At 45.3% G+C, this 23,815-nt stretch overlaps 1 protein-coding gene across 3 annotated transcripts in view; it reads left to right on the top strand.

Annotated features, from left to right (window-relative positions):
* The first annotated feature begins 448 nt into the window (after positions 1-448).
* CLDN18 (claudin 18) overlaps positions 449-23,815 on the top strand; it is a 30,972-nt gene continuing 7,605 nt past the window's right edge. Inside the window, exon 1 of one of the 3 annotated variants that reach the window (XM_008072485.1) lies at positions 449-802. In XM_008072485.1, coding sequence (XP_008070676.1) covers positions 583-802 — 220 coding nt within the window. In that variant the 5' untranslated portion in view covers positions 449-582. Of the gene's footprint in view, positions 803-10,168; positions 10,586-23,815 lie in introns of those variants that run through there. The other 2 variants (XM_008072486.1, XM_008072487.1) reach the window with 2 other exon arrangements.

Raw genomic sequence — 23,815 nt, 5'->3', positions numbered from 1 at the left:
TTCAATGTTTGCTAATGCAGTGTCCTCGGCGACTTTAGAGTCCACACTACCGTGATGAATACGAATGACCACTGTATACTTCATTATGCCTGCTAACTAGCCTTGCCTAAGCTTTTAAACTAAGGTGGCAGAATGTTTTCCAGACCCCTCCCTTAGGAGGACCACGTGGATGAAGCCCTTGAATCCCCAAGTATTTTGTGGTTTAGCCACTTCAAGACCTTCCTGGCCACCCCACAGCACCTTCCAGCCGGCTACCTCTGTACTTGCTTTACCCTCTACAGAGGGGAGCCTGGTTAATCAGGAAAGAAACTGCCTCCAAAGGTAAACAGTGAGTAGAGTGTACATATGGTGAAAAAATAAAGGGCTCTTGGTACCATGTTGTAGAAATTATCTCGCTTAGATAGATAAAAGAGCAGGGCAAGCCCAGGTAGCACTGGTGAGTAACCACCTCTACGACATGGCTCATTCCTGACGTGTACACCAGCCTCTGGGAGAAAACCCCATCCCTGCACTAGCACGCTCAGAACAGAACTACCCATCTGTTGTGTGGCGTTCCGCCTTGACACTGCGTTGCACACCATCATGGCCGTGACCGCCTGCCAGGGCTTGGGGTTCATGGTTTCGCTGGTTGGGATGGCAGGCATCATTGCCTCCACCTGCATGGACCAGTGGAGCACCCAGGACTTGTCCAACAACCCAGTGACAGCTGTCTTCAGCTACCAGGGGCTTTGGCGCTCCTGTGTCCGAGAGAGCTCTGGCTTCACTGAGTGCCGGGGCTACTTCACCATGCTGGGGCTTCCAGGTAAGGTCCAGGTGCCTGAGTGGCTGGTGGTGGGAGGTTGGAGGTGAAGAGAAGACTGCAATCTCTGCCTGGGCATCCTGAAAGATACTTCCAGGAAGGGAGGAACTGCGACTTGTTGCTGAGAGGGGCACTAGCCACCGCTACCAAGGCTGAAACAGGAGGACGGGATCCTTAGGGAGAGGAACTTTCTGGAGCTGGCAAAGCGTTTATTCCCCTCAATGGGTGGGAGCATGTTTCTTTTTCACAACCCCTTTATGAGCAGGGGTGCAGTCTCAATCACCCCCAGTAACAGGACTCAGGAGGTCCAGACTTTGGCCACTTCCTTCCTTTGGTCCCAAGATGAGACGGCCCCTTGCTGAGTTGGGGACTGACTATCTTCTGAGTGGGATCCCATCTTCAGGCTCCCTTATGCCTAGCCTCAGCTTCCAGGGACACCTGAGTAAGCAGCAGCGACAGAAAAGGGACAGAGGAAAAGTCGGGAGGAGAAAAATGAACCTGGGTGGCTGTGTTTCCCTGGGGTGTGCCGGATGGGACCCTGCTCTGGGGTTCCAGGTTCCTGACCTCCCAAATATGTTGGCCACAAGGAGCCAGGCTCAGAGCACTCTCTGCGTGAGAGTTTCTGCTGTGGCAAGTGAGCTCTGCCGTGTGGGGAAACGTGTTGTGAGCTGCCATTCCCCTTCCCCACATTGGCATATGCGCTACCCAAGGACTGTGTGTTTGTTTGCTTAACAGGTCATTTTGACTTGAGAGAAAATACAATTCACAAGGGTAGAGAATGCTAAATGTGTCTTTCACGCTGGCAATAGAGTGAGACCATCAATACATTTGTCATTTTTAATCTGGCTCATATGTTCATTCCATATATGCATGTCAAAGTCTTGAGAAGGGCATTGATCCGAGGTGAGCATTGTAAGAAAGGTCAGAAATAGAAAACGCAGGGCTTTCCCCTTCAGGAATCTGCCATCTGACTGCAGGGTCAAGACTCAGACACATAGAAAAGATCACAAGTGAAGATTTCAGTCCTGCAGTGATTCATTCCTTTATACATTCAATGCTTAGCCATGGAGAGCTCCCTACAACTTCTGTGGGTCCTCTACCTCCCAAAATATGAAAGTGTGCACCAGGCAGGGTTGACAAGGTGCCAGTGAGAAGAACAGGGAGCCAGAGCTGCAGGAGATGGGGAGAGGAAGACTCCCTCAAGGTGGAAGTGACTCTCAAAAGGTCATTGGGATCAATAGAGGTCAGCAACACAGAAAGGAAAACAGCAGAGGCAAAGCCGTGAGGTTACTTCCACTTGAGTCTTACTCAAGGCCAAATGAGAGAATGACCTTGGCAGGAGGAAGATAGTCATGGAAAGCAACGAATACCAGGCCAAGGCATTGGGAACTTCATAAGAAGCGTGTTTGTTTAGGACTGTGGTACTTCAAGAATATTAATCTGCCCAGAGGATGCAGAAGAGATTCAGCAGGAGGACAGTGAAAGACAAAGGCTACGGAACCAGAGGGAGAAAGAAAGACTGGGCATGATCAGCGGGGCGTGAGCCTGATAAGTGGGTGGCCAACTGCCAGTTAGTAAAATCTCCCTCCACTGGGGACTGGAGGGTGTCCTTCTGACCTTTTCTTGGCTCTGGGTCTAAGCACTCGCCCTCGGGATTCTCCCTCCCCTCAGATGCAGAATGCCCAAAACCTGTACAGAGGCTAGGACACGGTCCCTGTGGAACTAAGGTCACAGTGAAGAGAAGCAGCCTGCAGCCGACCTCATGCCACACACAGCACCTGCGGGGAGATCCGAGGCTTTGTTCTGCCTCACAAAAGGGGAAGTCCCCACGGGAAATCAGGCACCAGCACTGGAATCAGCAACAGCCTTGCAATATTTAGCGTCATCTCCGCGGCCACCTTGTGAGCCTGGTGCCATCATTGTCTCCCTTTGAGACAGCAAAACTGAGTGGGAGAAACTTGCCCTGGGTCGCATACAGATGTATCCAAGGCTCAAATTCTGTCCTGTTTGTGCCTAAGCCCTGGCTCATAGCCCTGATAGGGAGCCCCAATGTACCAAGCAGGAACCACTCCCAACCTGAAACAGAAATCCCCAGCACCAAGGTCTCCTCCTGTCCTCATCGCTACCCTACGTCAGGTGCTTGCAACCTCACACAGAATTCTCCTAGGGTAGGGTCCTGGGCTAACAATCACAGTCAACACCCCCTCGTTCTTATGTTACAGATGAGGAGATAGAGGCTCAGAGAAAAAAAAGTGACTTTCCTAAGCTCAAGAGCTAAAAATGGGCCAGACTGAAACTGCCTGTTCCACCTTCTCCTAGAACCTGTGCGTGAGTGCGTGTGTGTGTGATTCCTCCGACTAGATAGTTTAGAGAAGGATTTCAAAAAACATATATGGTGAGAATCCCTTTTAAAAGAAAAAAATTCTTGCAGAGGCTCAATGTTGATCTAAGTTATTCTTCATTTAATGTTTTGTTTTATACAAGTAAAACAATAGATTTCAATTTCTTAAGAGTATAAGCCTTATACAAATACAAAAACCACATTTGCAAATGTAATATAAATAACACTTTTACAAAAAACCTAATAAATCCAAATTTAAAACTTAATTTAGTGTGAGGGATGGAGTTAGTTTCCATTTGGGGAATAGCAGGATAAAAGCACAGCCTCAAGCTCCATCTTGGATTTCACCTGTTTCAGTGTTTGGCTTCCATATTAATGGGGCAGATTCTCTAGTCACATAGATTTGTTTCACAGAATGCTGCCAACTTGGAGGTAACCACGCCTCATACTTAGCCGCAACCCCGCCGGGGAGACATCCTCCCACATCTGTGGTCATGCAGCATCTGTGACTTAATAGTTCTCTGCCGTGGTCTTGTTTGCTTGAGGAAGGGTTGTATTGTGGTGCTCTTGAAATCCGGCTCTAATCTTCACTTGTTTCTGAAAATGGACAAAGAACGTTCTTTGCTGCATATTTATTGCCAATAATTGTTGCGATTGGGTCTGCACAGACAGGTCGGTGAAATGTCTGCAAGTGAAGCTAATATATGGACCTCCCGGGCACAGGTGTTTGAGCTTGGAGTTCCAGTATCACCAGGTGGGGGGAAGCTCCCTTGACTCTGTTTTCTGACTGAGCTGCCATGAGCTCTTTGGTCAAGCAGTTGAGGACATCATTGGGCTGTCCCCTGGTGCAAATATGATCATGAACTCCACCAAGAACATATACCATAAGTGGCCAACCAGAAGATCCAAAATGCTTGCCTTGTTTTGTTTTCTACTGCATTGAAATGAAAGCATAGAATTCTACATTTTCCACTGAAAAGTAACATGCTCTGAGAACGCAAACACAGGCCGTCAGGCTCAGAGGTCAGACAACAGACATAGCCAAGTTTTCTGGAGAAACACCAAGCACAGAACGAGTGGTCATCTTCCTAGAAAAAGTAATTTCACGAGGCCCATCACCAGGGGTTGACCTGTTCTGGGCTGACTGGGTTTAGACAATGTCCTTTCTTGGGGTAATACAGGGAAGAAAAAGCAAAGGTCTTTGGTCCTCTCAGAAATAGTGGCATTATAAGAAATGTTTGTTTATTCAACCAACATCTGTTGAGCACCTATGTCCTAGGCTGTCTACACACGGGGAATATAGATGTCAAAGGGCTAATAAATTTGGAGAGGTATACAATAAACAGACCATTGCAACACAGGGTTTCTCATCCTCAGCACTCTTGACATTTTGGGTCGTATAATTCTTTTGTGTAGGAAGTTAGCCTGTGCATCGTAGGACATTTATCAGCATCTCAGACCTCTACCCACTAGATAGTAGCATCAAGATCCTCCCTTCTAATTGTGACAACCAAAAATGTCTCCTGACATTGTCAAAGATCCCCTTGGGGGGCAAATCATGCACAGTTAAGAACCAAAGCAATAAAGTGTAGTAAGTGCCATGTATGGTGAGTGTGTAGACCACGAAGAGAGGGATGGCTTCCGAGAGGAATGCTGGCTGAACCGAGTTAATTACAATGTATATGAGTTACCCAAGAAGATAAAGAGGCAAAGGATTTGCCAGCAAGTGGGTCCGCCATCTTGGAAAAGACACAGTGACATGAGCACGTAGCATTTTAAGAGAACTCAGTTCTGTTTGTGCGTGATAACAGCTGGGGAAGGTAGGGGTGTATGGTGCAGTGATATATGTTAAATACTTAAGAATCACAGGTTTGACTATTTGGCAAGAATCAAAATGAAACAAAAGCTGTACCAACAGAAAAATTTCAAAAGACTGAAGTGGAAATATATACTCCAGGTTTCTAGATAAGAATACTATAAAAATGTAAATTTGTTTCTAATGAATGCAAAGTGAGAACAAGAGAATTTATTAAGACCTTACTAGATACCAGGCATTGTTGTAAGAAATTAGTATAAACCTGTATTAATATACATAAGTTATAAACTATAAAAATTTAAATAAATTACTATACATACTTTATCTTCACAATAACCCTGTGTGGTAAGCACTGATAGTATCGCCATTTTATAGATGGGGAAATTGAGGCACAGAACCATTAAAGAATCGACTTAATGGTTCTACCACGCTTAATTCTAGTACAGAGCCTGGTGAAGATTCAAGCCCAGCAGACTCTCTGGAGCCTGAGCTCCTCTCAGTCATGATCATTCTTATCAAAATACCGGTAAGAATTTATTTTGTGGGACCTTGACAAAGTGTATATTCATAAAAAGAAGCAGATGAGAAACTTTTAAAAGTTTTTTTTTTTAAGAATAATAAAACAATGGACTAACTCTACCAGATACTCAACCAAACTTTAAAGCTTTGATAGTTAAAAGTGTACTTTGTCACAAGGATGAGCAAACAGATTAAGGGAACAAGATCTAAAATTAGAAATGGGTCCTCTCCCATTGTGGGAACTCTTCTGTCCTCTTAATAAATCCTGCTTTAAAAAAAAGAAAGAAAGACATTTACATGAATGAAATATAAGATAGGAGAGGTTTTACAAAGCAATGGGGATATGGAAAGGTTAATTCAATAAACACTGCAGAAATTATTGACTAGCTTTTTTAGAAGTCAAACAGGAATTATAGTATCACCCAACAGATATACCAAAGTACATCTCAGATTAATTAAATATAATAAAAACATAAGTTACTTTTAAATATTTAAAATTTTAAAATAGTTTTCCTCTCCTAAATAAAAAATAATTCACTAACCATAGAAACAATGGAAGAAAGATAAATTCACTCAACTACACCACTCAACAAATATTTATTGAGCACATTTTGTGCACCAGGAACCAAGAAGCACATAAAATGAATTGCATTGTATTTTTTCTGAAATCATGAATAAAATTAAAAAGCAAATAATCAATGGGAAAATGTTTTTAGTAATTGTAACAATATATTGAGATCCTTAACAGAAAAATAGTTCATATTAATTCATAGAAAAAGGCCTAAAATCCTAACAAATAAATGAGAAAGGAGTACAAACAGACGATTTAAGAAAAGAAAAAGGTCAGGCATGGTGACCCAGCCTGTAATCCCAGCACTTTGGAAGGCTGAAGCTAGAGGATTACCTGAACTGGGGGTTCGAAACCTGCCTGAACCTGGGGGGTTCGAGACCAGCCTGGGCAACTTGGTGAGACCACGTCTCTACAATAAATCACACACACACAAACACACACACACACACACACACACACACACACACACACAAACACACACAAACTAGCCAGGCATGGTGGCGTGCCTCTGTAGTTCCAGCTACTTGGAAGGCTGAGGCCACTGCACTCCAGCCTGGGCAACAAGAGTGAGACGCCAACTCAAAAGAAAAAAAAAGAAAAGAAATACTTCAAAAATATTTGCTTAAAAAAAACAATATACAAATTCATTAAATAGAAAGAACCAAATTAAAACAAGTAGACATATGTAATTACCAGAATGAGATAAAATCTTTCAAATATTACTGTTTGGATCAATTCATAAAAAGCAATGTAGTTCTAGGGAACAAAGATTTTTTAAAACTTCACACTTTTGACAACTTAATTATATTCCCAGAAATCTATCCTAAAAGAATAATCAGAAATACTGGCAGAAGGGTTATATGAAAGGTTTCATCATAACACTACCTTTTATTTTAAAAAATTGTGGGAATGTGCAATCTATATAAGGATAGATACCGTTTTGGAGAATAATAGCACTTCTATATAATGCAATAGGAATACACTTCTATTTAATGATGTTTACAACAGCTCTGATGACATTAACACAATTAAGTGAAAAGAACAAATCATCAAACTGTACAATCTCTCAATCATCTAAAAAATATATTCAGAGAATTGATAAGAAGGAAGTATGCCACATATTTTGCTTAGGGCTTAAAATTATGAGTGATTTGTTCAAATTCTCTCTAAACTTTCAGTTATTAACACTAAAAGGTAGAATCAGAAAGGAGGGTTGTACCATGTGGTGATATTTTAAAGGAAAAAAATAGACGTGTCAAGTATTTTTCTTGCTAGCATACTCACTTTACTACTCCCTAATTCCTAGCTACAATATTTTATGTTGTTATTTGTGCTACAATTTTTGCTTAGTTACCATAGATGGCGTTATAAAAAGTAGTGGAAACATTTTTTCTGTGTTAGTAAAATAATAAAATCTCCTGAAAATGTGCAACCTGAAATGATTGCCAGAGCCATATGTAAACCTGAGTGCAGGGATGATTTCCCCTAGGAAGTCAGCTAAAAACTTGGCACTAATTTAAAGATGATTAAACAAAGTCGTACCAATCCCATTATTGTTAAACAGAATCAGACAAGGAGACACCTCATAGATATACATTTGATATGTGTTAACAATGTCTGTGGCCTAGAACAAGGAGGCTGCATTTTCCTCTGCGAACCCCCATTTATTCTTTGGCAGATACAGTTAAAGTCGTGGTCCACTAAGAGCACAGAAAATTCACCAAGAAGTGGAAAATTCCATCTTCCAGGTGTTTTATTTCACATAGAAGTTACAGACAGAATTTCTCCCTTTTCATTCAGTGTTCTGCCAAGGTAGAGATAACTTCAGTTTATCCGTTAAAATGGACTTTTTCTTCTTTCAAAAAAGGAAAGTCTCTGCCACCATTTCAACCAGGAAAGAAATCCTAATTCATGACTACCAGAATAATGTGTTTTTCTAAATCTATTTTGAAATTTTGCATAAAAACATTTGCAGAGGGAAACTGAGGGAAAACTGCCATCAATGAGAAGAGATAACTTGCAATAAGCCTTTTTTTTCCACTTTCAATCTACTGTTTTGGTGGCATTATAACCAATGGATGAAGGGAAGTGTTAGACAAATGTTATAGATGGAACAGCTGGAAACCAAACTCATCAAACTCTTGAAGACTAAGAAGCCTGCCTCTCGGCTGAAATGAGAGCAGAATGGACTCTGTCCACGGACGCAGTGGCAGAATCGTTCCAATCTATTTGGTCAATCTATGTCCAACAGCAGAGACCAGTGTCACTTCTTCTAACTGTCCCCTCTGCTCCCACTACCTTCTGGACTTGGCCTTGTAGCACCACTCAAGGGATACACAGCTATCAACACTATTTCACTATAAGTCTTATAACTGAAGCTTGCCCTCTTAACTTTCGGTTTTCTGACTCACGAGTAATTCTCTAGAAACACTGATCACAGAACCTAAAGTAAGGTGTGCAATTAAGGGGGGTGTTGTCTCTATTCAAATCAGGAGGAGACCCTCCCTATTTGCTTTCTGTATTTGCTAGGAATAAAGGGGTGGGAGCAGTGGCTGTGTGCACCCAAGATAACATTGAAATGTCCAAAAGCACAGGCTTGTTTCCTGGAGAACATGTAAAGGCTAGAGCCTGAAGTGTGTGTGTGTGTATGTTTGGCGGCCTTAAAATTCCCATTTGGGAGGGGGCTCAGTGGCTCAGCCTGTCATCCCAGCACTTTGGGAGGCCGAGGCGAGTGGATTGCCTGAGCCCCGGGGTTCAACACTCACCCAGGCAACTTGGTGAGACCTCGTCTCTACAATAAATAAAAAAATTAGCCGGGCGTGGTAGCATGCACCTGTAGTTCCAGCTACTTGGAAGGCTGAGGCGGAAGGATCGCTGGAGCCCAGCAGATCGAGGCTGCAGTGACCGGGAGCATGCCACTGCACTCCAGTCTGAGCAACAGACTCCAACTCAAAAAATAAATAAACTAAAATTCACATTTGGGAAGGTCTCACTAAAATGCCTCCGAATTCATGACCCTCAGGAAGCAACAGGTCAACCAACTCTCTAACAAAATTGAGTTGCACAGACAAAACACTCTTTCCCATAATCTCTCTTGCCTGTGATTATACAATTCCTGACATTTTGACCCACGGTTGTGAAAACTTTTCATGCAGTAGATAGGGTATGAGGTCTTCGAGGACTCTGAAGTGTCCTAGGGTAGACCCTACTTGTTACAAATGAAGAACCAGTGATCTACGAGGGCTTAGAAGTTTGCCCCTAAGTCACTCAGCGCAGGGTATATGACATACGGTGTTAGGAGCAGATCTTAAGCCTCTCAGTGATCAGGCCATGGTCTTTGGCCCAGCCTCTCGATGCCTGTGGACCAAGAGCCTGTCTCTAGGACTTGGATTCCTGCTCTCCACAGTGGGGACAATTTTGCCTGCCCTGCTTCTTCGTGTGGAAATACGGAAAGAGCGGCTGGAAGTCGAGGTGGGAGCCTCACCCTTGCTGTTTTCAGAGTATCTGTGGTTCAAGGAACTTGTACTTGTTCCTTAACTTATCTCTACTTTACTTGACTCGCCTAGAAAGGGGGAGGAGGAATAAGACCTGCCCTACCCATTGCAGATGAAAAATCGCTTATGAGCTGGGAAAAGAAAATGTGAAAAGTCCGGTTTGAGACGGAGAGTGGTGGGTGCTTCCTCGGGCCTATATGTATATAGGGTTATACATATTTATGTATATATAGCTTTATTTATTATAAAGATGTGGGTTACAAGTCAGGATTAGGTATGTAAGCGGTCTACGTGAAGGCGAGGCTTGGGCCTCCCACTGGTTCTTACTTCCCCTGGCTTAGGTTCAGGTACCCTTAGTGATGGTACATGCCTCTCCTGGCATCATCTTCCTGCTGCAGTATTGTGATCAATTTTCAGGATCCAATTATGATACATTCTGTGCGGTCAGCCAAAGTGGTCTCCCATCACGTTTCCATTGGTGGTGGACCCGGCAGCTTTTTCTCCAGACGCTGGTGCATTCAGGGCAGGCTAAGCAGGCATGAGGAAGGCTGGCACGGTCCGAAAGAGGGAGGCTTGTGTCCTCAGCCCGCCGTGCGCTGGGACCAACCAGGCCTGCACCGCTCGGCGGGACAAGTGCCTCTTGGGGCCGCTTCCCTCACAAATGAGAAAACAATACCCTTGAACCTGGAGTGAAACTGAACTATCTAAGGAAAACACTGTGAGCAAACACCGAGAGCCGAGGGAAACCGTCTGATTAGAAGAGCTCCCCTCGGGAGCACATAAGGTGCACACCCTCAGCAGCCGCAGGGCCAGCGGGCGGAGGCCATGTCCACCACCACCTGCCAAGTGGTGGGCTTCCTCCTGTCCCTCCTGGGGCTGGCAGGCTGCATAGCCGCCACGGGGATGGACATGTGGAGCACCCAGGACCTGTACGACAACCCGGTCACCTCCGTGTTCCAGTACGAAGGGCTCTGGAGGAGCTGTGTGAGGCAGAGCTCAGGGTTCACCGAGTGCAGGCCCTACTTCACCATCCTGGGCCTTCCAGGTAGGCACGGCAGCCCCGGGGCAGGACCAGTGGGGGGCGGGGAACGGTGTGGCTGAGCCACATTCCCGCCTCTGGGTGGGAGCCTGGCGGCTCTGGCTCAGAATGAAAAGGGCGAATGAGCAGAGAAGTTGGTGCCGTGTCCAATAAGGCAGTAATCATACAGGAGAAAATGGGAGAATGCATACTCAAGGCACAGGAGTTGCTAGTAAAGAAGGCTGGTCAGGCAAAGACCGGGTCTGTTGTCAGGGCACGCTCATGGCACTCAGCATAGACTAGTGTTTCTCAAGCAGAAAATACATGGTGTGCATATGTGCACATGGCTTGCTCCTGCCTGCACCTAGGTGAGAGAAGGGAAGAAAGATGGTGAAGGTTTTGTTATAGTTGGAAAAATTTATTGAGGGCTGACTTGATTTTATTTTGAGTTAAACTAAATTTGTCTTCAAAAAGTTGGGGTCCCTCTAGGCTCCATTAAATTATATATATATATATATATATATATATATACTTGCTCTGCGTTTGTATTGAGAACATCATCCTAAAAATCAATGTATATCAGAACGGAATTATATAATTATAATTATATTATTATAATGTCAGAATACAAATATAATTGCAAAGGTGACATCCATTTACCCCTGAAATAAAATAAGTTAACCCTGGCTCTTAAAAAAAGTCATTGCTTTTCATATGCATCACCATCACTTTGCATTATGGACATGATGGGTACTCTAGTTGAGTTTTTTTTTCAAAAGCAAACAAGAGAATAATCGATGGCTTCAAGGGGTGGCCAAGACGTGAGTGTGGCAGGGAAAGGAGAACAGTGTTAGGGTTTCATCCCTCTGAAAAAAACATACCCGGGGAACAGGTCGATGCAAATACATTTGCAAGAAATTGTCAAGAGGCTGTGGAGCCCTTGAAAGTGAATTGTGAAAAGCAATTCAACTCATTTGATTTCCTTTTCAGAAAGAAACGGAAGGTGGGTTTCAGAGTAGAAGAACTGGGTTATTTAGTCCAGTTTTGAAGCCACTCGTTGCAGGAACGCCACGATCACTGACCCCATGGAAAGACCCTCCTAGGAGAGCAAGGGAAGTGGACCGTGGCCAGAGGACAGAGAACCCGACTGAGGAGGGATGGCTATGGTGGGAAGGGAGCAACCAGAGGGAAGAAGTGCCAGGAACAGAACGCTGACTCGCTAGCCACGCCTAATTTTAGCCGTTCTACAGAGAAAAAAGATCGGCTTCACATTCAAAATTAAGGCAGGGCCTTCCACGACTCCCTGCCCAATGACCACTCCCCAGGGCCACGCCACATGTAATCAACCCCTTGATTATTGCTCCCACACGTGGGGTTCCCAGAGTTCCGCCCCCTCGAATGGACCAGCCCGTTGCCTCCAACCTGACTTACTACTCCAGTTCTACCAAGAGAGTCCACCTCCATGGCCCCTCTGAGCACGTCTCCCCCTCTCCCCTTGACAGTTCTGCTCTCTGCAGAACCAAATCCCCTTGGCTTTCCTGCCAAGGCCGACCTCTCCATCAGGGCTCTGCAGCCCTCACGCCATCCCATCTGGGACCACATCCTGCGGGTCAGCCCTTCTCCTTCCTGCCTCTTTTATCTCATGTCACTGACGCATCTGCCCTGCTTTCCTGGAAAATCTTCTCTTGATCCTGATCATTGTCAAGTTCGGTTTCTCTCCTGGGTGGCTGGCAACCAACTTAAAGGACGACAGGTTCCCACTCCCCTCTTAAAATTTCTCTGTGTGGTGTCTATCCTTCAGCTCTCGAGAGTGTTTGCTTTTCCGGCCATGGCGGAGGACCGGGGGAGTGTTTCAATGACCAGCTCCCAGCTGTCAGTGCTCATCTTCGTAGACCTTCCAGAACCCAGACGTGTTCCACGGCTCCCCTTCCAGCTTAATTAGGTGCAGACATAACAGCCTGACACCAAGTCTTCCTTCAAGACCCCCCTCCTCTGCCTTCTCTGACCCATCTCTTCCTCATCCTCTTCCTCCAACCTATCCTTTTAGTATTTTCGGAACTTGGTCCTGGGCAGCCATGGCCCTCACTCCCCTAAGTGTTCCCTTCTACCCCCGAACTGCCCTCTCCACAAATCTTCCCTGAAACCTCCTCAAGCCCCCAAATTGAGCAGATCCCACAAATCTCTGCACCAAGCCAGAGCATTCTCACAGCACTGAGCATATTCGGTTCTCAAGACGCAACACTGCTCACAATCTGAGAAGCATTTCTTGCATACCTTCAAAGAGTACACAAGGCAAAACTGGCCTTGTTGGCACCTGTCAACTCCTGTGAAAGGTACGGGCTGATGTGTAAATATCAAAGGAAAGGCAGTACGTGCCATGGGGCTTTGACACAGGTGCTTGGCGCACCAGGAGGAAAGTGGTGATTCCATGGGAAGAATCAAGACGGGAGGGAATGAGTATGGCTTCATTAAGGAGGTTCTGTTGGAGTGTGAACCTTAGCTTATTCACTTGGCTATCTTTACTTGTCTTTTCAGCTTCTGTGCTGCAGCTCTCGTCAGCTAGATAAGAATTATTTCCCCAATTCCCAGGGTAGGGCTTGGTAGAGTAAGTATGCGTCAAAGGGTTGATAAACTAAGTTAGACCGAATAATGAGTGTTTATGCGAGCCATGTGAACTAAAAACAGGTCACGGGTTTCCTCAAAAAATGGTAGTAGATTGCCTTTGTACTGCAATTTGGGCTATCATGGCTCCATATGTAGAAAAGGACCTGGTACTCCTCCTGACTGGACCAGATTCATTTGTTCATGCAGTCATGGATTCAGCAAGTATCTTTTGCATGCCTGCTATGTTACAGGAGCTGGAGTTTCAGGGACTGTATTAGTCAGGGCAGCTAATGTCAGCTGCTGCAACAAACAGACTTGAACATCTCAGTGGCTTCACACAGCACAAGTTTACATCTTAGCCACATAAAATTCACTGTGGGACGGGCAGCCTTCTTGTAGCTACCATGTGTAGAGTTGTGGCGGCAAGAGAAGAAAGACTTGAGGAGGCACATCAGCTCTTAACTACCTCAGCCTGGAAGTGATGCATGTCACTCACGGCACACTGGCCGGGACCAGCCATATGACGCTGGGGGCCAAGAGATGTAAGATCAAACGGTTATTTGCTGACTACCTATGGCCCTGTCATGGGAATTATTTGAATAGCAACTGCCTGGACTGAACATATCAACCACACTGACCTCAGTTCAGCTAGACAGATAATTCCTTGAACATCAAATTGTCAAAACCAATGAGAGTGCAAAAGATGGTGATGATGATGATTTTTCTGTTTTTTATTTTTTTTGAGTTGGAGTCTCACTCTGTCACCCAGACTGGAGTGCAGTGGCCACTCCCGGCCACCGCAGCCTCGACCTGCTGGGCTCCGGCCATCCTTCCACCTCAGCCTTCCAAGTAGCTGGAACTACAGGTGCGCGCTGCCACATCCGGCTAATTTTTTTTTTTATTGTAGAGATCTCGCTAAGTTGCCCAGGTGGGTCTCGAACCTGCGGGCTCAGGCAGTCCACTCACCTCAGCCTCCCAAAGGCACAGGATTACAGGCTGAGCCACCGAGCCCGGCTGATTTTTCTCTTAATTTTTGAGTTGAGGTCTCACTCTGCTGCCCAGGCTGGAGTGCAGTGGCACCATCATGGCTCATGGCAGCCTCAACATCCTGGGCTCAGTATAAGCAAGAGAAAAATGATATTCATTTTTCAGACAAATATTACTGGATTCCTCTATGTGTACAATACTGTCTGATGCAAGATAAGACATAGTGGGTGGCTTCAGAGCCAGAGGTTTGGGTGGAGGTGGTCTGGAATCAGGAAGGAGGTAGGGTTTGAGGTGAGTTTCTGCGGTGTAAAAATTCCCTGGCACTTAATATCAGAGGAATGTAAATACGGTCATGGAAATTAGGACAATTTTTACAACAAGTAAGGAGAAAGAAAGGAGACATGAGGGAGGGAAGGAGGTGGAGAGGTAGAGTGGGAGATTTGGCGATGCTGGCTCCTTTTTTTCCATGACAGGCCAGGCAGAGAGTTCTTAGAGAGAAACTGTAGTTGCCACCCAAAGAGCCCTGAGATGTTTCAGACCCACAAAGGGAGAGGTCTTGGGCTCTCTGAGAAGGGTTTTGGGTCAGCTGAGAGGAAGGATGTCCTGGAATCGTGTTTGGAGGACGGCAAATGTGAATGTCAGGTCCTGCAGGAATGTGCTTGGGGCTCTTGGAAACTCTCAGTCTTATCCCTGTCAGTGAACTTGGGTCCACAGGATCCTGATACGGCTGTCTTGCATCTCCCATAACACCCACCATGGCCCACAGCAGGCCCAGAGCAGAGGGTTGGAGCAGGGGAGAGTGGGTGCCGCTGTGTCCTGTCTCCCAGTGGTGTTGTGAAAAGTCAAGCAGGGCTGAGCCGGCAGAGGGACTGGAGGAGAGGTCCCAGCAGCCACCACAGGGGTGGACCCCGGTTCTGCCTATCTGAGTCGAGGGAACAGGCTTCTACCAGAAGTCGGGGAAATCATTGCTTGGGATTGAGTCTGAGGAAAATGTAGTACTTTGAATCACTGATCATTCGTGGCCTTGGAGAACAGTGTGTGTGTTTCAGAGCAGCCGGTCCTTGTACAGCCTGAGTGGCTACACTCTAAATTGGCATCCCAAAATACAAATATTTGATACCTTCAAGTTGGCCAGCTGAAGTAAGGAATGGGCAGGAAGCTTACCGGGAAGAAAAGGCTTGAAAGAAATTCAAACGCAAAAGGCAGCAATGTAAGGAGATAGGGAAGCCAGAGAAGACACTTGTGGGGCACCCAAGGAGCTGGAAGGAGTCACATTAACCAGCCAGGACCTGACGCCTAACCTGCCTGATGTATTTTCTTAAGCATGGCAAGGAACCTAGGAAAGAGATTCCTGAGCAAAGGAGGTGAATGAAATGCTTGGGGGTAGAAATGTAAGTTTGCAGGGGGATGATGCAGAGACTTTAATTTTGACCTAGAACCCAGGGAAATACCGCCTTTAAGAGAAGCCTTAAAGTGTTTACAGAAAGACATGAGGTAGATATCTATAATAGCTTAGCTAATAATCATAATAGGCTGGGCATGGTGGCACATGCCTGTAATCCCAGAGCTTAGGGAGCCTGAGACAGGAGGATCGCTTGAGACCAGGAGTTTGAGAACAGCCCAGGCAACATAGCGAGAACTTGTCGCTACAAAAAAAATCAAAAAATTAGCCTGGCATGGTGGTGTACGCCCCTGTGTCCCAGCTACTTGGGAGGCTGAGGTAGATGGATATCCTGAGCCCAGGAGGTTAAGGCTGCAGTAAGCCATGATTATGCCACAGCACTCTAGTCTGGGTGACTGAGTGAGTCCCTGACTCAAAATTTTTTAATTAGATCATAATAATCACTACCAGTTATTAAATTCTTCCTAAGTATAAACACTTTTCTTGCAAAAATCTCACTTTTCATTCATGTATCTTTGAAATTTACAGCCATAGAATAATAATTCAATGCAATAAGCTATAAGATGTAAGCTATAGGTAAATGATGATGGTAGCAGGACTATCCACCTATACGTCATCAGCTCTGCATAACTGAAAGCCCAAGATCCAATCTCATTGTATTCCACACAGATAATTCAGCATGCAGTGCTCTGAGGACAGGGCCTAGAAGTTGTTTTGGACAATTTATTGAACTGCACATTGACTTCCAGCTTTATCATCACAACAATCAGGGAGACAGGCATTAGCTTCATTTTTGCAAAGACAGAAACTGAGACTCAGAGGGGAAAGGTAGCATGCCCAAGGTCCCACGGATAGAAGACGGCAGAAACTAGGTGTGAACAAAAGACTGAAAGACTGCCAAGACTGTGTCATTTCCCCCTGCCCCATGCCCACACGCTGTTTCTGCATTCCAACTAGGAATGGATTGCCTTTAGAACTGATGAGTGGGGTTTGAGCTTGAGCACAATAAGAGCCGAAGGGATACTGGTACATTGACCCATGTAATTAAAGACATACACTATAATTAAAGATACTGAGTTCAAAGCACGGATAACTTGTATTTCATTCCCAATTCCCTTCCCTGAAACCAGTAGAAAGGAAAAACAAAGGGCAGTCAGTAAGCAAAGTGGAGAGGGGGCAAAGACCTGGCAGACTCACGTCCTTGGCTCCATCATGTCCCCAGCTTGATGTTACAGCCAAGTGATGCTTTTTCCAATGTGCTTGCAAACCTTTTGACCGAATTTGGTACAGTGGTAGGCCCTCAAGTTAGAGGCAGATGAATTGGAATCGAGGGTATAACTTGGCCGCCTCCATGTCTTGACCTCACTTTGCCTGTCTGTGAAATGCCTCACGGTAAGGTAGTTGTGTGAAAGCGTTCTGCAACCCATTTACAAGCTAGCTGTTGGCATCACTAAGTCCTCACTGCTGTGTCTACACCACCCAAAGCTTTCAAGCAGCTAGGACATTTGATCTTCCAGAAGTTTTTCTCTAAAACCAAGCACCTTTTATGAATCGAAACACCCAAAGTCAAGATTATTTAGGGTCCTTTGTTCTCCCTTCTCATCTCCACCCAGCTTGTGTCCTGAGCACTTCACTTGTCCTCAGACCCTTTGCAGGCACTGAGAGTCTTGATTTTCATTATATGACTAGCTATAGTCTCCCTTTCTTCCCCAATGCGCAAAAGCAACAGCCATGAGAAAGCTAGGGAGTTTCCCTTCAACCCGTAAATCATTTACACACACAAAATGGAGGCTTCTTACAAAACCTCTTTTAACCCAGAGAATAGTTCCAAAGAATCTAAAGCGAAGCTCCATAAAGGGAAAAATGAGATGGCTCACAAGTATTCTTTCTAAAGGAGCTGCCCCGTTAATTGGCTGAATGTTTTCACTGGTTGTGAAACCAGCTTGTCTTTCCCGACTTCCAGTAGAAGAAACTGGCCTTACAAGGTAAAGTAATTATAAATCAGTTATAAAGTTGAAATGAAATCTGGGGAAGGCCTTTGGCTCTCATTTAAGCTGCTTCGTGTCTCTTCAAAAGAGAAAGGTATTTTAGCACAAATACGCCTTAAAAAAATATGGAAGCCCGGCTCGGTGGCTCAGCCTGTAATCCCATACTTTGGGAGGCCGAGGTGAGTGGATTGCCTGAGCCCACAGGTTCGAGACCCGCCTAGGCAACTTGGCGAGACCTCATCTCTACAATAAATCAAAAATTAGCTGGGCGTGGTAGCACGTGCCTGTAGTTCCAGCTACTTGGAAGGCTGAGGTGGAAGGATCGCCGGAACCCAGTAGGTCGAGGCTGCGGTGGCCGGGAGGGCCACGGCACTCTAGTCTGGGCAACAGAGTGAGACTCCAACTCAAAAAATATATATATGTAGACAAGCATCTACACATTATTGTACATGTGAAGGAGACACCACTATGAACTGAGAACACATCTACAAAGCTCAAGAGAACTTGCAACTTAGGTATAACATGAGGCTGCACGCCCCAATTTCTTAATGAGCAAAAGCTAAGAGACAGGAGCCATAATGCCTGCTCCGTTTGTGGCTTTGGTGGTCGTTCTGATGACAGGAACAGCCTTGCACTCTAGGAAGGCCTAGTCAGTAGCACAGCAGCATTTCTTGGTGGGGAGATATATCCGCAGAGCTCTGTAGTTGAACCTCACCTTAGAGGTTGTCTTAGTCTGCTCCTGATACTATTACCATAGACTAGGTACTATATAAACCATAGAAATGTATTTCTCACAGTTCTAGAAGCTGGAAAGTCCAAGACCAAGGGGCTGGCAGATTCAGAGTCTGGTGAGGGCTTGTTTTCTGCTCCAAAGTTGGTGTTTCTTGCTGTGTCCTTACATGGAGGATGGACTAGAAAAGTCAAAAGGACAGACTCCCTCCCGGGTCTTTTATGAAGGCACCAATGCCACTCCTGAGGGTATCTCTTAAAGACGCCACCTCTTACTATGATTGCAGTAGGGACTAAGTTTCGATCTATCAATTCTGAAAGGACAAATGCAGTGAGAATGGAAACCCACATCCACTGCCTCTCTCATCAGAGTTTCCCTGCTCGTTGCTGGCCAGTCCTGTGTCCATTTCTCCTGGTCTTCTTCCCCGCTTAGGTGTTGCTAGACCCAGACCTTTCTCTTCCTCCTCTTTTCAAAGCTTCTTCTCCTCTTATCCATAGCAATTCCACACACATGACTGTTTCCAAGCCTCAGCCACATTTTATCACCATGCGAGAAGATTCTGGTTCATATAATGTCAATACAAGCCAAAGCCATGGGGGTTGGCAAGGGAGATACTATTTTTAGGGAAGAAGAGGAAACATAATCATTGAGCCTGGCTCGGTGTTATACTGGTGGCAGGCTGCATCGATCCTCACAACATCTCAATGCAAGAGATATCTTCGTTCCACTCCAGAGTTGAAGAAGTTCATTGTCATTGAGGTTAGATGGCTCACCTAACAACATTCACCTGGTGGCACACTGTTCTGAAGGAGTTCGTGAGATACAAAGGACCTCCGTGATAGTTCTCTGGGACCCCTAGAGAATTCAGACTATTCCACCTTGTTCTCAAGAGCTTTTCCCCTGGGATCTGCCCTCAAACGTCCCTCTTCCCAGGTCCTCTCCTTTGAGCTCCTCTACCAGCTCCTCTGCCTAAAGACTGAGACCAAGCTACGCCTGAAGGTGTGGGCCCTCCCAATCACCCTGCCCCACCAAGAATCCAGACCAACCTTTAGTGCCAAGTGAGTCACGGCCTCATCAGCCTGCTCCCACTTCCCAGCCAGCTTAGAAGTGCCAGCCCCTGGGAACGTCTTTTCTTTCAACTCCCCACTCTGAAGCCCCTCTGAGCCCTTCTGGAGGGCTGTTTTCTCATATTTTTCTTGAAATTTTGTTATTGAACAATTAAATGAAAATCTCTGAGCAGGGGGAGAAGCCAAAATTACTATTAAAAGTTCTCCCAGGAGGTGCTCAGGTGCAGCCAAGTTCGAAAATCACACCTGAAGGCACCTTACCTGTCAGTCCACAGCTGCTTGGGGGAACAAGATATTTTTGCAACAGGAAGGGAACACTGAGTTCCTACCATTCTGTTTGCTTCTTTCCTGCCCACCCTTCAGGTCTGGTAACACTTCATTGTTCACTGGAAAGAATGCTGGAGTCACACCTTTGGTGCAAGGAACCAGGCAGTAGAGCCCGTTGACTCACCAGTTATCACCTGATAAGCCTCTTGATTAGAACATCATCTATGAGACAGAATGGCTGAAAGAGAAACATACCTACTTTGGGGGCAGTTTTCTTGCTTATATCTATAGAGAAGGATTAGAATCCCAGATGATAGAGCCGTCCAGCTGGAAGGGAAGTTCAGGTTAGCAGCAAGCATCTCCATGCTGTTGCTAGACGTGGAGGGCTTCTAGGAATGCGTGGTGGAGCACATTTCCTTCTGCTTCCTGGCAACTGTTCCCGTAACAGTTGCTCGTGGGTCCAAGATGGATGATGGTTGCTTGTAGAATTCTCTTTCTAGAAGAGACGCAGAGTTAAAATCAGAGGTTTCTTTAGAGAAAGAGAATTGTAATCAAGTCTGTGGTGATGGATGGAATGAAACTAGAAAAGCTGGACACAACCATCTCTCCTTCAGGGAGACCCCTGGGGACAAGGCTACCAGGACTGACATTGCTTGGACACTGCAGAAAACTTGTTAACAAGTTCTGCATGATCTAATTCTCCTTTTTCAATATTTCTCATTGATTGCCAACTCTTCTGGTGCGACAAATTGCTTTATGATACACAATTTACAGTGACTAAGCGGACAGCTCCACTGATGTTAGCTGTTGTCTGAGAAGGAAATCGTCCCAAGGAGATTGGAGAGTTCTCTCCCAAGACTCTTTTTTTTTGGAGTTGGAGTCTCACTCTGTCGCCCAGACTGGAGTACAGTGGCACACTCCTGGCCACCGCAGCCTCACCTTTCTGAGCTCCAGCAATCCTTCCGCCTCAGCCTTCCAAGGAGCCAGAACTACAGGCACACGCTACCACGCCTGGCTAGTTTTTGATGTATTGTAGAGTCAAGGTCTCTCCAAGTTGCCCAGGGAGCAGGTCTCGAACCCGCGGGCTCAGGTAATCCACTCACCTCAGCCTCCCAAAGCACTGGGATGACAAGCTGAGCCACCGAGCCTGGCCCTCAAGACTCTTACAAAAGATGGGAATGCCCTTGTCTTGAGAGTCGCATTTATACATTATCTCTGAAATAATTTGGGGGGAATGTTTCTTTGCACATTTTTGGCATTCATTTCAGAAGATGACATTTTATGGTCAAGTCTCCAAGTTTGGAGGACACATTCTGTTCGGAGCTTACAGATCCTTTTACTTTGATGGCAGCCGGAACGTCACCTGTTCTTCCAGAAGAGGTGCCCAGAGAGGGGTACTGTGATGGGAAAGTAACAATTTTGAGATGGTTCTGGATTCGACTGTGAGCTCTGCCTTCCTGTTGATGTGTGTTCTCGGGCAATTTACTCTACCTGAGTCTTCACGTCTTCAACTCTAAAATGGAAATAACTCATGCCTATATTGCAGGAATTTTCGCATGCATTAAATTTTATAGTATCTGAAAATTCTCTAATAGCTTTCACTCCAAAGTCGCGACTGGCTATGGCAACTAGAACGGGACAGAGCTTTCTGTTTTATTACAGCTTCCTCCGAGCCTTTTGCTCTGAGTCACAGCAGTACGGGAAGAGCCCTCAGTACCTCCTTCAAGAAGAAAAAAAGCATAAAGTATTTCTCTTGGTTATTTTCCATCCCCAGGTTTGAATTTTGCCTGGCAATTATTAACTGGTCTCACTTAGGGTAGGAATGACACCTCACTTGAGCATCCCTCAATCTCCTTATTATTAAAACCCCTGCAACCTCCTGAATTTCTTGTTGGCTCTTGACTCACTCCCTTGGGTCTGGGTGACAGTGTGAGCCTCACTGGGGTTTGTTTCCCCCTTTTTAAAAGTGTCTTCTTGGGAAACCACCCACCAAGATGTTAAAGGTAGGTATCTCCAAGAGTTGGGATAACAGGTTATTGAATTTTTTCTTGTTTTCTATAGGTTCTGAAGCTTTCATAATGAGCATTTTTTGCTTATATAACTAGAAAACAATTGGTTTTTTCAAGTAAAAGAAAAAGAATGCTCTTTAACCCTTCTCTGGCAGCACTCTGCAGGATGTGGTGTCTTTGCAGCTATAGACTTGGCATGAAAGCTTCCTCACACCTGCAAGGGTCTTCAGCAACATGCTGGTCATGACTTTGGACCATTGAGGGGCAGAAACTCTCCACAAATAATAAGGATTTAAATGTTAGCATTTCTAGACACTGGTGAACCTACCTTGCCTAAGTTAGAACCACTTGATTCCAGAACGCCAACCTGAGTTAGCTTAAGCAGGTAAGGAGATCTTTGTTTAAGTCATGATGCTGGGGTAGTGCCTGAAACCCAAGGAAAGAATGTATCTGGATCACAGGACTAGCTGGAGTCCAGAACTGAAACACTGTCAGGACTCTGTCTCCTTCTTGGGTTTGGTCTGCTTGTCATTCGAAGCAGTTCACCAGCTTTGTCAGCTGATGGAAACCACAACTCCCAAGACAGCATCTTATACATTTAGCCAGTAGGAAAAGACTGACCTGATGTCCTCTGTGTCCAAAGCATGAACATTCTGCATAAGAGTCTCACCTGCCCAGTTTGTGTCAGAGGCCTATGCTGGATTAATTGACTGTGGTCAAGGCACCAGGTATAAGGTCATGGCCTGAAAGATCAGGGTCCATCGTGCTATTCAAAGTGTGGCCTGTGTACCAAGTGGGCCCACAGACTGATTGTTACCTATCTGGACAGTTCTGGTACCAAAATTGAGAATACATTTCTAAACCTATATGACAATTTGGCATCCCTATGACACTCAGACGTGATTTTGTATTTTGCCAGAGCATCAATTAAAAATTTTAATAGTTTGAAAAGTACTGACTTGGCAACTCTTTTAAGAATCATCTGCTTAAGACAGAAAGGGGGATATACTGAAAGGAGATATATATATAGGAGATATATATATATATAAAACAACTGGTATATATATATATATATATATATATATATATATATATATATATATATAAAACAACTGGTATTCAGCACATAACACCTCCACAGAGCTCTGCAGTTCAACTCTACCAGACCAGGCCACACTAGGGTCTTGCCTTCTGGAAAAATTTGTACTCCTTGTAAAAGTCATTGTCTTTGTAATGCACATGTTTAGTGTCTGTCTTTTTCCACTTTGACATAAGCTCCATGAGAACAGAGACTGTCTGATGTGTTAACTACAGTCATCCATGCCCAGCCATGGGGGCTCAACAAACAGTTGCTGCAATGAGTCACTGTACTAGGGATGCACTGGAAACAACTTTGGATATACCTGGAGGTGAAGTCGCTTCAGGTGACTCCCTGCAGGACCTACAGCTGCCACTGATACCTAGAAAGGGAAATGTTAAAAACTGTGGATGTGTTGAAAGGCCTGATATTAAAATGCTCAACCTCGGCCGGGCTCGGTGGCTCAGCCTATAATCCCACGCCTTTGGGAGGCTAAGGTGAGTGGATTGCCTGAGCCCGTGGGTTCGAGACCCGCCTGGGCAGCGAGACCTCATCTCTACAATAAATCAAAAATCAGCCGGGCGTGGTAGCGTGTGCCTGTAATTCCGGCTACTCGGAAGACTGAGGCGGAAGGATCGCCGGAGCCCAGCAGGTCAAGGCTGCGGTGGCCGGGAGCGGCCACTGCACTCCAGTCCGGGCGACAGAGTGAGACTCCAACTCAAAAAAAAAAATGCTCAACCTCACTAGTCATCATAGAAATGCAAATCAAAACCACACTGAGTCACCACCTAACTCCAGTCAGGATAGCCGCCACCAATAACTCAAAAAACAACAGATACTGGAGAGGGTGCGGGGAAAAAAGAACACTTCTACACTGTTGGTGGGAGTGTAAACTAGTACGACCCCTGTGGAAAACATTTGGTGATTCCTAAAAGATCTCAAAATTGACCTTCCATATGACCCCGCTATCCACCTGTTGGAAATATATCTGGAGGATCACAAATCACTCTACGAAAAAGATACCTGCACACGCATGTTGATTGCAGCACTATTCACAATAGCAAAAATATGGAACCAACCATGCTGCCTATCAAAAGAGGACTGGATACAAAAAATGTGGCACAA

Source organism: Carlito syrichta, unplaced genomic scaffold (assembly GCF_000164805.1).
Source record: "Carlito syrichta isolate Samal-C Ts95f unplaced genomic scaffold, Tarsius_syrichta-2.0.1 Scaffold315260, whole genome shotgun sequence".
Taxonomy (NCBI): domain Eukaryota; kingdom Metazoa; phylum Chordata; class Mammalia; order Primates; family Tarsiidae; genus Carlito; species Carlito syrichta.
This window is presented reverse-complemented; position numbering and strand designations above follow the sequence as displayed.